This window comes from Natator depressus, chromosome 10 (genome assembly GCF_965152275.1).
Source record: "Natator depressus isolate rNatDep1 chromosome 10, rNatDep2.hap1, whole genome shotgun sequence".
NCBI lineage: Eukaryota > Metazoa > Chordata > Testudines > Cheloniidae > Natator > Natator depressus.
The window spans coordinates 42,304,234-42,319,695 of NC_134243.1; the positions used below are offsets into that span (position 1 = coordinate 42,304,234).

The 15,462-nt window shown below is 51.9% G+C and overlaps 1 protein-coding gene across 2 annotated transcripts in view; it reads left to right on the forward strand.

Moving 5' to 3' along the window:
- Positions 1-9,093, forward strand: part of HEXA (hexosaminidase subunit alpha) — a 29,390-nt gene extending 20,297 nt beyond the window's left edge. The window contains exons 10-14 of one of the 2 annotated variants that reach the window (XM_074965884.1): positions 204-276; positions 1,659-1,839; positions 2,284-2,374; positions 6,729-6,833; positions 7,459-9,093. In XM_074965884.1, the coding sequence (XP_074821985.1) occupies positions 204-276; positions 1,659-1,839; positions 2,284-2,374; positions 6,729-6,833; positions 7,459-7,522 (514 nt within the window). In that variant the 3' untranslated portion in view covers positions 7,523-9,093. Of the gene's footprint in view, positions 1-203; positions 277-1,658; positions 1,840-2,283; positions 2,375-2,478; positions 2,813-6,728; positions 6,834-7,458 lie in introns of those variants that run through there. The other variant, XM_074965885.1, reaches the window with a different exon arrangement.
- The last annotated feature ends 6,369 nt before the right edge of the window (positions 9,094-15,462 follow it).

Sequence of the window (15,462 nt, forward strand, 5' to 3'; positions counted from 1 at the left end):
GACTGGGAGCCCTGGTTAGGACCTGCCTTGGGATGGGGAAGGGAGAGAACCAAGGTAAGCTCCTGGCCTAGGTAACGTTCCTGTCTAGACACAGGCCCTGACTTGAGTGATGGAGGCTCTGGCTGGACTCTCCTTGGTCACTGCAGCTCAGTGGTGGGGGAGCTGTCCCTGTTTATTCTGTACTGCTTCTCTCCTGGCTCCAGGCTGCTGGATATCATCTCTTCCTATGGCAAGGGCTATGTAGTGTGGCAGGAGGTGTTCGATAATGGCGTGAAGGTGAGAGCCGCTCTGTTTTCCCTGCTACAGGCCCCTGGCTCTCAGCAACAGCCAATGCAGTGTGTCTCAGTGTGCCTTGGGAATGGAGGGGCCTGGCTGTGTGTTGATGGAGGGATGTCTGCTTACTGCATGGTCTCCTCCTGCCCCATCCCCTGCTGGGCTCTGCCAGGCACTGGGTTTGCTCTTGGGCCAGGGGTTGGTGGAGAGGGGGGAATTCTCCACCCTCGCCCATGGGCTTTTTCCCTCCTTTGTTAGCCATGGTTCTTCCCCTGATTCCTTGTGGCCTGATCCCTTAAGAGGCAGGTCTTTGATCCTGTCCCAGGCATGCTCTCCCTTTAGGTCCATAGCTCCCTCCGCAGCAGGTGTGCTGTTCGCAACTTGTGGTTATTCGGTCACAGCCTACTCTATCAGCTGCTCACTATACCCACTCCAGGCCAGTGCAGGGGGCTGGCTCACACCATGACCCTGCTGGTGGTGGGGTTGGGTGAGGAATACAACCAGGCACTGTCACTTGCTGGCATGGCATTTGAGAACTCAGAGCTGCCCTGCTGCTGCAGCCTTGCTGCTCCCTCCTCAGGGAAGGCACTCCCAGCATCTCTCTCTCCAGGCCTCTCCACTTCTCTTTCCCCAGCTGAAGCCAGCCACTTCTGCCTGGTACCTTGAGGGGATTGTGTGGGTCAGAGAGGGCGTTGGCTAGGGGAAGAGCAGAGCAGCAGGGACTCCCCTGGGAGTGAGCTGTCTAGGTACTTACACGGCCCTCGTTGCCATAGTAACTGAGCACCTCACAGTCTTTTCTCACTGGGAGGCTTGCAGGGGCTGTAGTCTGGGGTACTGAGGCACAGGCAGAGCTCAGAGACTTGACCGAGGTCACATAGGAAGTCCAGAGTCTTAGTCCAGTGCCCTGTCTGCTAGAGCATCCTTCCTAGTTTACCCTTTGGGCTGGGTGCGTGGAGTAGGAAGGATGACGGAAGTGCCCTCCGTGGGGTCAGTTTCACATGAGGGCGCAGCGTGCCTGTGCTACATTGCTATCAGGTAGGGATGTGGTTGTCTAGAAGAATCGTCTTGCTGACTCTTGCCATTACCAGTGCAGCAGTGACTTCCCATTTCTGCTGCAGGGTCCCAGGCTGAGCTAGCAGGAGAAAAGTGTGTACAGCACAGGGGTGTGTGTGGCTCTGGGGAGTGTGAACTGAGGGTCGTCCTTGGGTTGCACTGTTCCCATGTCCCTGCTGAAGGTCCCCACGTGGGTGGTGTGTGCCTTGCAGTGCTGTGTGCTGCAGATTGCCTCGGGGGCTGTTGGCCTGGCTCTTCTCGTGTGCTAGGGGAATGGGGCACGCTGACCCCTTGCATGGAGCATCATGCGTATTTCTGTCATGCGTGGCCAGGTGAAGCCAGACACCATCATCCACGTATGGCGGGAGAACGCCGGGCCGTACCAGCAGGAGGTGGCTCGAGTCACCAAGGCCGGTTACAGGGCCCTGCTGTCTGCCCCCTGGTATCTCAACCGCATCTCATATGGGCAGGACTGGCAGACGGCTTACCAGGTGGAGCCTCTGGAGTTTGAAGGTGTGTCCCTTGCACGTGTGGGCTGTGTCAGCCTCCCTTGCGGGGCCTCACACACAGCTGGCTGTCGAGGGGGTGATGTAGCAGTCCTGGCTGGTCAGTCAACTAACAAGCAGGCCAGTCAAGTACTTCCTACTGCTGAACCAAGTGAGCACAAGTTCCTGTGCCCTTGGCTCCAGTGACTGGCAGCTGCGCTGCTTGTCAGGGGATGGGCACTGAACAGCCTCCCTCTGGCGTGAAACAGTCAAACTGTCCTTCAGCACGTGTAGCTGATGTTTGCCATCGGGGACCTCCAGGGCAGAAGCCTGAGTCTCTGCAGCTTGAGCTGATTAGCTAGGCTCTGTAGCTGGATGCTATAACAGACTCCTCTCTGTGGGCGGGGACAGAGGGTACATGCCACCCCATATTCTGATCCTTTGTCATTCGAACAAGTGTCTCTTTTGACAGGCAGCCCTGAGCAGAAGGAGCTGGTGATTGGCGGAGAGGCCTGCATGTGGGGTGAATATGTGGATGTAACTAACCTGACGCCCAGGCTCTGGTAAGAGAACCCATCAGAGTGGTGGGGGGCTGGCTTGAGCCCTTCTCTTCTAACATGGGCGATGGTCCTTGGCCCGATTTCCCACTGCATTGTGTAAATTGCAGGGAACTCCACTCCACTGGGGCCAATAGGGCGAGATTGTGGGAAGAAGAGAATTGGGCCCCTGTGTCTCAATGGGAGTACAGCAGGTGTGGTGGTCTCCTGATCTGTCTCCCATCGCTGTAGTGGCTGGCTCACCTGTAAACCTGGATTTATGGCTGTCTGCTTGGATATAGTGAAACTCCACAGAGGGAAGCCCCACGTTGTGGTGAGTGCGTCACAGCATCCATAGCAGCTCAAGGTGTAGGGGACCTGTGCCTAGCACGACACTCTATGGGAGGAAGGCAGTGTAGTGCAGGATTCCCTGTTTTCAGAATGTAGATGTACTGGCAGATCTTAGCAGACAGCGGCCTTCCAGTTGGGCATGTTTCCACTGTAAATACACAGGCCCCGGGTGGCAGGCAACCTTTGTAGATGAGCAGCTGTGCTTCGGTGCTTTAGAGTCCCCATCTTTTGGGTGCTGAATGGTACCAGGCTTTGGTCCTTGTGCCTTACAGTGAATCCCACCTCCATCTGACTGCCTTGTGCTGAACTGAATGGCCTGAATTATTTACAGTCTCCAGTTCCTGCTGGAGCAGAGTTAACTGGCTGTTACCATAGGCTGGGCACAGAGTGGTTCCTTGAGCTCTTGTTTTCCAATGGCTTTTTTTTTTAAACACTCACTTGCTAAATTATTATAAAAATAAAAAATAATTACGTTGACTTAAAATGTTGTCCCACCAGACCAGTGGCCTTGCTCTGCTCCTGTCATTCTCATGCCAAACTGGCCTGCTCCAGGCCCCCCAGCTCAATTAGCAAAGGAGAGGTGTCAGCTAGTATTCTCTAGGCCCTGTGGGACTCATTACCTCCCCCAGGAGGGAGGCATTGTAAAACCTCTATGAGGTTGTCGTGCTACCGTCCTCCTTTTGTTTCCTTCCTGCCTTCTCTCCTAGAAGCTCTAAGTGAATGAATCTAACTGTTGATCAATGCCTGATTTAGGGACCCTTATACAGGACTTAGCCAACCTTCCTGTCTTAAAGCCTCTGTAGAAAGACTGGTTAATCTCAGCTCAGCTTTCTCCTCTTCTCCACTTATACTTTACTATGCAGGGGCAGGGGCTCATGTTTTTGCTGCAAAACTTCGTGAGCATGTAATCCTGTGTTGTCTGCTCTGCCATCCCACCCTGTTCAGTCTGTTTCCAGGTATGGCAATGATAGGCATGTTGGTGTTTGTTGGGGGAACATCTGCAAGGAACCAGCAGGCGGGGTTTCCTTAAGTACATTCAGTGTATTGGCTGTGGACTGGCATAACATCCTGTTTGCTAAGAGACTCCTATTTCTCTTCTTTCCCACCACCCACCTTTCTAGGGTCTGTCTATGCTGCAATCACCGGGTGTGATTGCCACATGTGCAGACATATCCAAGCTAGCTTTAATTTAGCTCAGGTACCAGTAACAGCGAAGCCATGGCAGTCCTGGGAAGATTTGTACAGCCTGTGCTGAAGTCCCATGCTCCCAGAGCTTCACTAATCTGGGCCCTGAGCTAGTTAGATTAAGGCTAGTTTGGGTGTGCTGGCTTGAGCTGCAGCCACACCATTAATCCCGCAGGCAAATGGCACTCTGCTTTCCCAGTGACGTGGAAGCATGAATGGGTCAATGTTATTAATTTGCTCAGGTGCCAGTTAGATTTTAAAGCTGAAACGTGACAAACTAGATTTGCCAATTGAATAAATGTTCTAGCCAATATTGGAATGGAAAATAATTCAGAGAACCCCTTTTTATTTAGTACAGGGAGCAATAACTTACTCATTAACACTGCCTTCTTTTCAGATCTACTTTTACCTTGGGACAGTGCTTTTCTAATCAGGACACTGAGTTGTTCTTAACCAATCAACAAGTTTATTTATTCAGCCAGAACCACATAAGTATAAAATCAATAGTCTATAGTCAAGTTTAGATGTCAGAAGTTCTAGTGTGTGCTGAATACAACATGCTGTTTATACCATAGAATAGTACAAATAACCAATATTTCTTATTATGCTTATAATTGTCAGTTATCAATTCTTTAGTATCTGTAGTACATTTGTCATATTTCAAGTAATTCTGCAAAGAGTTAGGATGTACTTGTTTTAAGGCAATCTTAGCAGTGTGGTTCTAGTGTTTGGTACAAAAAGGACTAGTTTAAAACATCAAAAGCAATTTCTTCAAGTTATGATTTAGTTGGGGATTGGTCCTGCTTTGAGCAGGGGGTTGGACTAGATGACCTCCTGAGGTCCCTTCCAACCCTGATATTCTATGATTATTTGACAGGTTTCAGAGTAACTGCCATGTTAGTCTGTATTCGCAAAAAGAAAAGGAGTACTTGTGGCACCTTAGAGACTAGACAATTTATTTGAGCATAAGCTTTCATGAGCTACAGCTCACTTCATCGGATGCATCCGATGAAGTGAGCTGTAGCTCACGAAAGCTTATGCTCAAATAAATTGGTTAGTCTCTAAGGTGCCACAAGTACTCCTTTTCTTTTTATGATTATTTGAGGTTCTCTTCGGCCAATTTTATATATTCAATATAGGGTTCGTTGAGGTCTCACTAGAAGGGGTGGTGACTCAACAAGGGAACTTTCAGGTTTTTATTTAAAGAGCAGAAATAAATACAATCTCTGAAATGAAATCTCACCCCTCCTTTGTGCTGGGAACCCAGGAAAGGGAGAGTCTGCCCATTCCAGGGGCTGGTCAGGTGTCTGGTATTGAATCTCGCTTCTGCAGTATATTTTGGAGAGAAGGTTCAGCAAACTGAGCCCCACCCCCACAGTGACCTCAGTTTTACACCTTTTCAGGGACAGGGAGTGTTGGAGGGGGCATGGCTTTTATTTCCAATTTGATACTGACCAAACAAACTCACATTTCAGCACTCAGTTTTCCTGCTGCTTCCCTTGATATCCAGTAAATGTTTTTTTTTCATCAGAAGTTTTTTATCAGAGGTTTTTGTTCTTCATTTCAAGGATTGTAGTTCTCTATTAATCCCTACTGTTAATTGGAATTTTCTCCCCTTTAAGCGATTTCTTTCAATATTTCAAAGCTGTACCCTGTATAGGTGCTTATATCTGTCAATGGTCTTTTTCCTCCTTGTTCTTTACAATTAATATCGCTTCTAGAGTGCAACAATCATTGAGAAAGAAAACCAGCAAAATCCCTTATCATTCTGCTAAATTTAGTGGATCTAGCCTATTCATTCTTTGATTATATATACAGCATTTCACATCCTTGAGGGCTTGCAATACAAGAAAAAAATATTTTGAAGGAACAAGACTGGAGAGAGGGTGCATTTGATTGATAAAGCAAGCAAATGTACATCTTAAAATTTGGGGTGAAAGCTAGTTGGTTGGATTTCTTGGGGTATTGGGAAGTTTGTCCTGTGGAACCTTTAGTTTTCTGGGTCTCACAGTAAGCTACTATTTGAACAGTTTATTTGATTTATAGTTGCTCCCCTCTGCCCCAAAAAAGTTTCTGGCATTTAATTCACTCCTAGGATGAAACAGGCTAATGATCACTGCTGTCAGAAAGCAAGGGGTTCCTTCGGGATTTTATGGGCAAGAGAAAGGGGGTGTTCATAGCAGCCAGCTAGCATCACAAGATGCTCTGTCCACATGCTGCTCATGAGAGGAACTTGTCTGAGTAACAAGAGCTTGCAGAGTTTGTGTTTCCTGTTTCTTATTTCTGGGGGTCTGAGGTTTCTTAACCCCATCTGTCTTGCTCTCTGGAGGTGGATGTTGATCTCTTGTTGTCTTGAGTTCCTTTAGGAGGAGCTAACATTTGGAACAGGCGAAGGAGTTGTAGGTGCAATCCTGGTTGTCATGGAGAAGGGAATAGAATGGTTGCTTTTCTCTTTTAAGGTCTTAAGGACTAATAGTTACTAATAATATTCAAGGCATATTTGACATTCTTCTTCTCACAGCTCCCCAGCCTCCTCCATCATTGTTCCAATTTTTCCTGGCCTTGGAGAGCCTTTTGTAAATCATGTCTGTGCTGACCCCACGTATAGCAAAGTATAGCACCCTGGGTGTTAGTAATGCCTCTCCACTCCCAGGGATTGCTACTGGAGCCCTTTGCATTCCCCGGGAGGTTAGTCCAGCTTTTCTGCTGACATCCCTGCATTTCTGCCTCAATAGGAACAGTTTCATCTCACAGTTCAGTGCAGGAGTGTTTGGGAGCACCTGCTCTTAGCAGCCCTCTGACTTCCAGTGTAGAGTAACACATCTTTGCATCTCATTTCCTCAAGGCCAAGAGCTGGGGCCGTAGCTGAGAGGCTGTGGAGCAATAAGACTGTGAGAGGTCTGCAAGATGCGTATAGACGACTGGCAAATTTCCGCTGCACACTGCTCAGGTAATTGTGACTGGCCTAGCTCCTTTCATCCAAGACCCCAGCTAGACACAGGAAATCACTCAGTCACCTCTGGGGTGGGGCAGCAGTGAGGAGTGAGTCCCTTTGGAGCTGCTAGGGAATCTAGGGAGGCAGACTGTAACTGGCTGCTGGGATTTCACCAGGGCACTGGGGTTATGCAAAGTGCCATGGCATCATTAATGCCTATGAGTGGTCAGGACCTTAGTTTGCCAACTCTGGTAGATGGCACCACACAGCAGCACAGCACCCCTAGTGCCATGCTGAAGCATTGGTTCAGTGCTGATTCAATGGCAGAGCACTCCCTACAGAGTTGCCAGCACTGCTGCTTGTAGCATGTGGATTTTTCTTGACGGTCTCCCTTCAGGTAGAGACCAGGCTCCACCCTGCTTAGCCTGTGAAAACTGGTCTAATCCCTCACTTTCCTGAGCCCTAAAATATCATCAGATACCTCAAAACTTCAGTATGCAGGAGAGAGAAGAAATGAACCCTGTACTTCAGCACATCACTCTCATCAGGGCACCAAAGGGTTAAGAGTAACTCCCTCCCCTTTAAGGACTGGAAGCCTGAATGGGTTCTGTGTAATATTCCTGTGTCTCTTCTATTCCAGGCGAGGCATCCAGGCTCAACCTCTCTTTACAGGATACTGTGATCCTGAATACAGTGGGTTCTGAACGGAGAGCTCAGCTGCCCCCACCCCTTCGACCTGCATGCTGTGTGTGTATCTCAGACGATAGCTGCTCCCATGTGCTACAGGTCGTCCCTGTTGCTCTTGTTCTTGCAATGAGCTGATTTAGATACTTTGCCTTTTTTCTACTGTTTGAATTTTAAATCCAATAAAGAAGGAGTCCCAGTGCCGGGGCAGGCTGCGTGAGACTCCTGGCCCATCCGCAGCAGGGTAGCTCCAGTCAGCTATTGCACTGGGGATGCACAGGGATTGGTGTGTGGAAGAGCCCAGGCTGGAGCTGCCGGGTTGGCAGCTACAAACCCTCTTTACTTTGTAGTGACATATGCAGTGCCGCAGTACCAGTGTGAGAGTCACTTCAGAGCAGACACCCCCCGCTCCACTCCAGCAGGGGAGCCTGCAGACCCTGCCCTGCCTGTGCACTGCATGTGCTACTGCACCCGACTCCTAGTGCAGCAGAACGGCTCCACTCCTGTCTACGTCCATGCCTGCCTACCTCCAGGAGCAGAGGCCTCAACTCAGGGTTTGCTCCCTGTCCCGAACATGCCTGAGCATGATGATATTGCTGGGAAGCCCGGCTGGCTTGACTCGCGCTGTGTGCCTAACTGTATAGCTTGTGACTGGTCTGTGTCTGTCTCAGGTCTTGGGGGCACAAGGGGTTTAGCCAGGTGGGGCAGGCAGTTGTAGTCTTAGTTGGTCGGATGAAACCTTAGGCTCCGCCTAGCTTTTACCTTGACCACTGAAGGTGTTAAAACTGCAGACTATTTTCTCCATGCTAAGCTGTTACCGTGTGGTAACACCCCCCCCCCCCCCCAGTGTGGACACACCTTTGGCGTGTAAGATTCTCTCCGCACCAATGCACAAGCTGTTAGTGGGGACTAGCCATTCAACCCAGCTCTTGTTTGTTCTGCTGTTTCTTTTCCCTTTGTTCCTCCTAACTCTTCCTGCAGCCCAGTTGTGCTTTCCTCTTCATGCCACCGTCTCTGCTCCTTACCCTGGATGCTGCCTTCTTCTCTTGCCTGTCTCAAGAGAGTGGCCCCCCCCAAAGCCTCTATGAGGCAATAACTCCAGATTCCTCCCTCAGCTTCCTTCTTGCCTTCTCCTTTTTAGGAAGCTCTGAGGTAATTGCCCAATGATATTACAATCCCAGCTGGGCCCTCACTGGCCAGTCCCCTTGTCGGGTATGCAGCCTCACACAGGAGTCAGTCAGCGTATCCAACTTCCCGGTGTTTGAGTCCCTGCAGTGAGGGTCGGCTCAGATTTATCTTCTTCTAGTCTTCATTGAATTGATTGAACACTCCTAGAAGCAGGGACCAGCTTAGCTGTTCACTAAATGATCAGTGAGTTGAGACACTTGTCTTCGACAGCTAGGATCTCCTGATGAAAGCCCCTACCGATGCAACTGGTATCTGGTTTTGGGTTAATTTTTCTGAACTGGACAAGATGCTGCACTGTAGGAACGCTATGTGACTTTGCTTTAAATAAGCCACTGCTATGCTGTCACTTCTCTACAACTGTTCAGATGTTATGATTGTTAAATTTTCATTAAAAATATCCAGAAATGGCTGAGTTTGAATTTATTTTTCATCTCTAGTTCTAGGGTACATTCTTAAAGGGACGATTGTCTGCAGTCCTTCCTGTCACCACTAGGGGACAGTCTTGGGAGATCTGCTGTTTACGTAGGCCAGTGGTTTTCAACCTGTTGTCTGTGGACCCCTGGGGGTCCGCAGTCTGTGTCTAAGATTTCCAAAGGAATCCACACCTTAATTTGAAATGTTATAGGGGTTTACAAATGAAAAAAGGTTAAAATCACTTCCGAGCTAAAGCCCTCAGTACTGGCCCATGTCCATGGAGGGTGCTATTAAATGAGGGAATAAGAGGGAACATTTCCAGGGGCCCTGCATTGTAATATGAAATAGTGTTGCAAATCCCAACCTTTTCCATAGCAGGGTGCCCCTTCCAGGCAGCAATCTGGGCAGTGCCATGACCTACAGGGTAAGAACAGTTAAAACAGCCTAAACACTGTATCTGATTTAAAGACTGGGGTAAATTAATTTACTGCCTACAATGTGTGTTACTAAAAAACAAAACAAAAAAAAGAAAACAGGAAACTGCTGTCTTCAAAGTACATTGAATTGTGCCACACAGCCTGTGCTGAATGAGGTAGACTTCCCAAACGCAGTATTAAAAATTGGTGCCTTTAGTTGCAAGTGTTTTAATATGCATGATTTTTATTATAAAGATCACTGGAAAGCCGTGTTTCATAGTGGTTAGAGCACTGGACTGGAACTTGAGGCCTGGGTTCTATTCCTGGCTCTGCTATAGACCTGCCGGGTAACCTTGGGCAAGTCACTTATCCCTCTCCATGCCTCAGTTTCCCCATCTGTAAAATGGGGATGATAAAAATGCTTTGAGGTCTATGGATGAAAAGCAGTATAGAAGAGCTAGGCAGTAGTATTTCTTTTATCCATGTAGGTTTGTTAACTCTTTTAAACATCATCCAACTTATTGAAAGCAATTTTCTGGACAATCCAGATACATTTTTATCTTAAAAGGTGTTGCCAACTCTCATGATTTCATCGTGAGACTGGCACTACTTGGTGTTTTTTCTTGAAGCCCCAGCTCCTGGAGTCCTGGGATTATGTGAGATCTCAGCTTTCATTTTAAAAACTTCAAGCCCTCAGTGCGGAAATAAGCTTGAAAACATGATCCCTCAGGGCTCAAAACTCCACAAGGGGAATAAAAAGATTCCAACATTTCTTTTTTTTAAAAAAAACTCATGATTTTTAAAGCAATGTCATAACTTCTCTAGGTGGGGCGGGCCTCCCAGGCCCTGCAGGCCTTGAGCACAGCCCAGACTCTCTGTGGGGGGGTTGGGGGGGAAGCAGGGACGGCCCTGCCTGGGTGGCAGCATGGGCACTGGGAGCAGTGTGGGGTGGGGTAGGAGAGGGAGACAGCACATAAAGAGCCCTGGCATAATCCTGCAAAACCCAGTTCTTGAGCTAAGACCAGAACAACCTGGGGCCAGCTGCTCCCTGCTTTGGAGGCCAAACACCGCCTGGCCTGGTGACCCAGCTCTGGGTGACTCTGCTGAGGATCATGCCTGGCTTCCCCTTTGTGGCAGCGATTCCTGAGTGTAACCCCACCCTGTCATCCCTCATCCAGGCTTCCTGGCGCAGTCACAGGGCTGGGGGAGGCAGAGGCCTGTGGACAATGATCACATTTGGAGTGGCTAGTTGTACTTCACGCAGTGTGGCTGAGGTGCCAACAGGGGGCAGTACTGCTCTGGGGATGAGCGCCCCTCTCCCTTTCTGCGAGGGGTAGCCCACATGGAGGGGAGGGATTCTCATCCCTTCCTATTTTTAAAAGTGACTATAGCTTTTCCCATGCAGCGTAAATTGTTACCATGTGGCGTGGGCGCCTTTGTTCCGCGTGAAGCCGGTGCGAGCAGGCGGAGGCTGACTGGCGCGGGTTGCCGCTCGCACTACGCCCGATCTCGGCTTCAGAGCTTGGGTGATGGGGAGACTGGGGCCCTACCCCCCAGCCACAGAAGTGCAGAGCCCTGGGGCTGCTGGTTGTGCTGTCAGGCCTGGCCACCTGGACTCTGAGCAGAGATCCCCCTACCCCACACACACACTTCCCACAGGCTGGCTTTCCAGTCAGTTTGCAGTGAATGTGAGGCTGCCTTAGGGAGCCCTCTCTACCCCACAGCATGGACACAGCATGAGAAGCAGCAGGGCGAGCATCTTTTGTGCTCTGGTAGCAAAGGGCCTTGCTTGTTGACTGGCACAGAAGAGAGGGATTCAGCCTCCCATTATATGTCCTTCCTGTCTGACTGCTCCTTTCACCTCCTGCCTCACGCCTTTTCTTTCTCCCCCCACCCGGAGCGAGGTGTCTCCCCCCTCTCAGCCTCTTTCACCCTTACTTCTTGCCTCTCTGCCCCTCCCCTCACTGGCTCTTTCATCCCATGTGTCAGCTGCTCTGGGACTGTTGGTAAAATGTCTTACGCTGCTGTCTAAGGGCCAGCCCCTCACCACAGCTCACCAGCCACTTAGGGGGTCCTTAGCCCAGCAGGGAGCTGCCAAACCAGAGCTGAGTTGGGAGCGAGGCTAGATGGACACAGGACCGGACCAGCCCCACCCAGATAGCAGCGGGGTCACTTTCCCCTGTAGCACCCATCAGTGTACCACCTCGCCGATATGGGGTGATGGGCACAGTATGAGAACCGTGAGTAGACTAGACTTCCCTCGTTCCCTTTGATCCTCGGTCTCTCTGCTGCACCTGCCCGTGTGGGGCCAGCTGTAAAGTGGAGTCAAACCCCCACCCATTGGCCACCAAGTGACCATCTGCTGGGGTTGACTTGTGATGGGTGTCAGCCTGGGCTGGATCTGCCCTGCCAGCCTGGAGGCAAAGGTGCTGTCCCGTTCCCTGTTCCTAGAACCATTGGGCTACCTTGCTCTCTCTCTTGCACTCCGCAGCTTGAGGGCGGTCTGCTGCCTGTCTGGGCAGGGCTGCAGTGGCCACGGGATGCGATGGAGGTGCCAGCGGGACAGAGCAGCCTGATCCGCATCAGGGATTTGTTGTGAAAATCAGGCTGCGCTAACCCAGAGGCCAGGATCAGCTTGGTTTACCCAAGCTTAGGTAAGACTTGGAGATTGCCAGTGGTGGCCTTGGAGTGACTGACTTGCCACCTGTGGGCTGGTTTGTCAGAAGTGCTGAGCCCCAGCACCTCCCGTTGACTTCAGCTGCAGCCGTGGGTGCTCCGGGGGGAACTCCCATGTGTTGCCAATGGGAGCTGGGTGTCCTGCTCAGCTGAACTATGGCCCTGCGCACACAGGGCTGGGGTGGGGGGGGGGAGGTGATTGACCTAGCATCGCCACAGCTTCGGACTGCCTGTGAGATGGGGGCCCAGGTTCAGCTGCAGAACTGAGCAGATGTTGATGTCCCACGAGCTGTCCCCACTCAGTCCTGGCCTTGTGGAAAGCTGCCCAATGACGCTAAGGCGAGGAGACAGCTCAGGAGGGTGATGGCTTACTCCTGAGTCCCATGTGGGAAGTTGAGAGACAAGGCCTAAATTCATTCCTGGTGTAACACCACAGAGATCAATGGATGGGGCTCGGTGTATCCCCCCCATCCAGCACACAAGGCCACCCCACCTCTGGAGAGCGATACCAGGGAAGCCACCCCTGTGAAGCAAGTTTGGGCTCTGGCCAGTGCTCCCTGCGGCGGGAAGCATGCTAAGCTTACCCCAGACTTCAGTCCAGGCTCCACCCACTGGGGTTTGGTGTTCCCAGACCCTTATGAAGAGGGGAGGGGATGGAAGTAAGGGGTCACAGCATGGAGGGGGCTGGGGAGAAGCAGATGGAGTTAGTCATTGCTGCAGCGTCTGGTGTGGGGGAGGCAAAGCACAGCCAATGATACCACCTGTCTGCTGGCACCGATGGCGTCAGCAGTGTGCTGAGCCCGTCCCAGCACTGGCACTCCACAGCAGTGACTGACTGCCCGGCACGGTGACAATTCAGTGGGAGTGAAAATGCTCTCTCTCTTTGGAGAGGAAAAAAAGCCCAGGAAGCAAATAATAATCCAGAGCCGGTAACAACACAACTCCCGGTTTTATGGCCTCGGAGTGGAGCTGCCTCTGCCTTGAAGGCCGCATTCGCCCCATGCCACTAGTGCCGTTAGGAGCTGCCTTAGACTCTCTCTTGTCAGCTGGCAAGCAGGACTCAGCTCCACCGCAGATGTGTCAGTGCCCTGAGAGCGCTAGACACGGAGATGCTCACACCAAACACCTGCATCCGCCATGCCCCATCACACACACAGCCATGCGCCCAGAGGCACGCTTGCCCAGCTGTCCTGCCACAGCCACATGTATCCATTCGAGATCTCAGCTACCCGCACAGCCAGATGCTGTCAGATGCTCACAGCATTGTGCACACACTTGTACGTTCCCAGAGCTGCAGGTGTGCCTGCGGGCTGTGCCCCTACACGTTCGTGGTGTGTGCATACGCCTGAGTCACTCAGCTGTGCCCAAACACACCTGGATATACCCCACCTACAGCCTGATGCTCTCTCGCCTGCCCCCCAGTGTGTAACCCCCTCCACCCAGGAGCTGGGAAACCTCCAGAACTCTGTATCACGCTTAGGAAAAGGTATTTGCCATTGAAATAAAAGCTGCTGCTCTCCTGGTTTTGCCTCAGCCATTTGTGTAACCCCCTGAGGAGTGAACCCACACCCTCCAGGCCTCCAGGCCTGCTGGGAGCTCAGAGCTGAGATCTGGAGGGCACAGCTGGTGAGCCCAAGTGCCCGCTGTGTGGGGCCCTGGCATGCAGCTTTCCATCCTCCAGCCCTGCTCCGCTGGAAGAGCAGATGGCTGATTATTACCTTGCTCAGAGCTCGGCGGTGAGAATGCTGAGTGAAAAGTACCTGGCGGCTGTTGTCTATCCACAGGGCAGGTGCAGTGCAGGGCCTGCTTGCCCCAGGCTGTCCTGCCCTGTAGGGATCAGCCCTAGGCAGGAGAACACCCCCCTCCCTGGCTCCTTCTGTTCTTGGCCTTCAATGCAACTGCCCCCAAGGGGCCAGCCATGCTGGTGTGTGTGATGACGGGCTGCTCCCCTCCCCCCTGCCAAGGGCTGTATGGGCCATGCCATGTGACATCCCCTCCCAGCTCCCATCCTGCAGTCCCCAGGGCTCTCCTCTCCCTCCCTGAATGCTCTCACCCATGATCTCGAGGAGCGCCCTCCGCGGCCGCCTCTGGTTCCCAGCGGCCTACTGTGCCCTGCATGGCCTCTTCCTCCTCCACCCTTGTCCTTAGTGAGAGCGCCCCCCTGGAGCCATCCCACCCCATAGCAGGCTGAGAGGCCCAAGGCTGGGCAGGAGGGTCCATGCTGGGGACTCGCCGGAGGGAGCGGAGTGCATGGGACAGAAGGGAGCTCTCTGGGCCTGCCGGCACTGCCTCCCTTGGGGGCCGTTCTGCTGCAGCACTGGGCGTGGCTGCGGAGGGGGCACATCCCAGGAGGTCAGGTTGGCTTCCCAACAGCTGCTTGCCAAGTGGCTTGGGAGGGCCCCTGCTTGTTGCTAGGGCAGTTGCCGTGATACAGCAGTTCCTGTGCCGTGGAGCTGGCAGGTGCCTAGCCCAGGAGGGGTCAGCAGGTCCAGCTGCAGGTGGCGTTTCATTACTGTAGGTCGGTTGGGGTCCTGGTTGCCATGGCCACACTGTTTAAGGCCAGCTCCCTAGTTACCTAAACACAACACCCACTGGAGGGACTCAGAGAAATCCCATGCCCAGGCCGCCCCCTCCCATCATCACCATTCAAATCCTGCCCCGTGCCCACCTGAGGTCTCAGATCCTGTGCCCAGCCCCCTGAGTGCCACCATTCACACACTGCCCCATGCCTGCCCGAGGGGCTCAGATAAAGGCTGTACCTGTTCCCTGCCACCTCCAGAGATGCTTTCCCTGCCCCCACCCAAAGGGCTCAGATTATTATTTTGCTATGTGCCAATGGTAAAGAATCCCAGAGTTGCTTTATTAGAATAATGGAACCAGCTTTATCCCAGAAGCTCCTCCCTGTCTCTGCTTCTCTGTCGCTTCTGCTACAATCTCCCCACCCCACCTGGCTTCTTGCTACCAATTCAGACACAGCACACACAGCCACACGTCTTGCCCACCATTTTTTGGCACAAACTATCCTTACCAACAGCATGTAGAGATCCAGCCAAGTCACTGGCTTCAGCCCCTGCCCATTCACCTTCTGGCCTTGAGCTTGGGTTTGTCTAGTGGATGCACCTGGACCTTCACATCCCAATGTGTAAAGACTGTTCTGGAGGGTGAGGGCAAGTGTCACCATAACAATCTACAGCTGTGGGGTGAGTGCCTTTTCTCTGAAGGTCACACGGCCAATCAACAGGCTTTCAGAGCAGCTGAGGATTGCC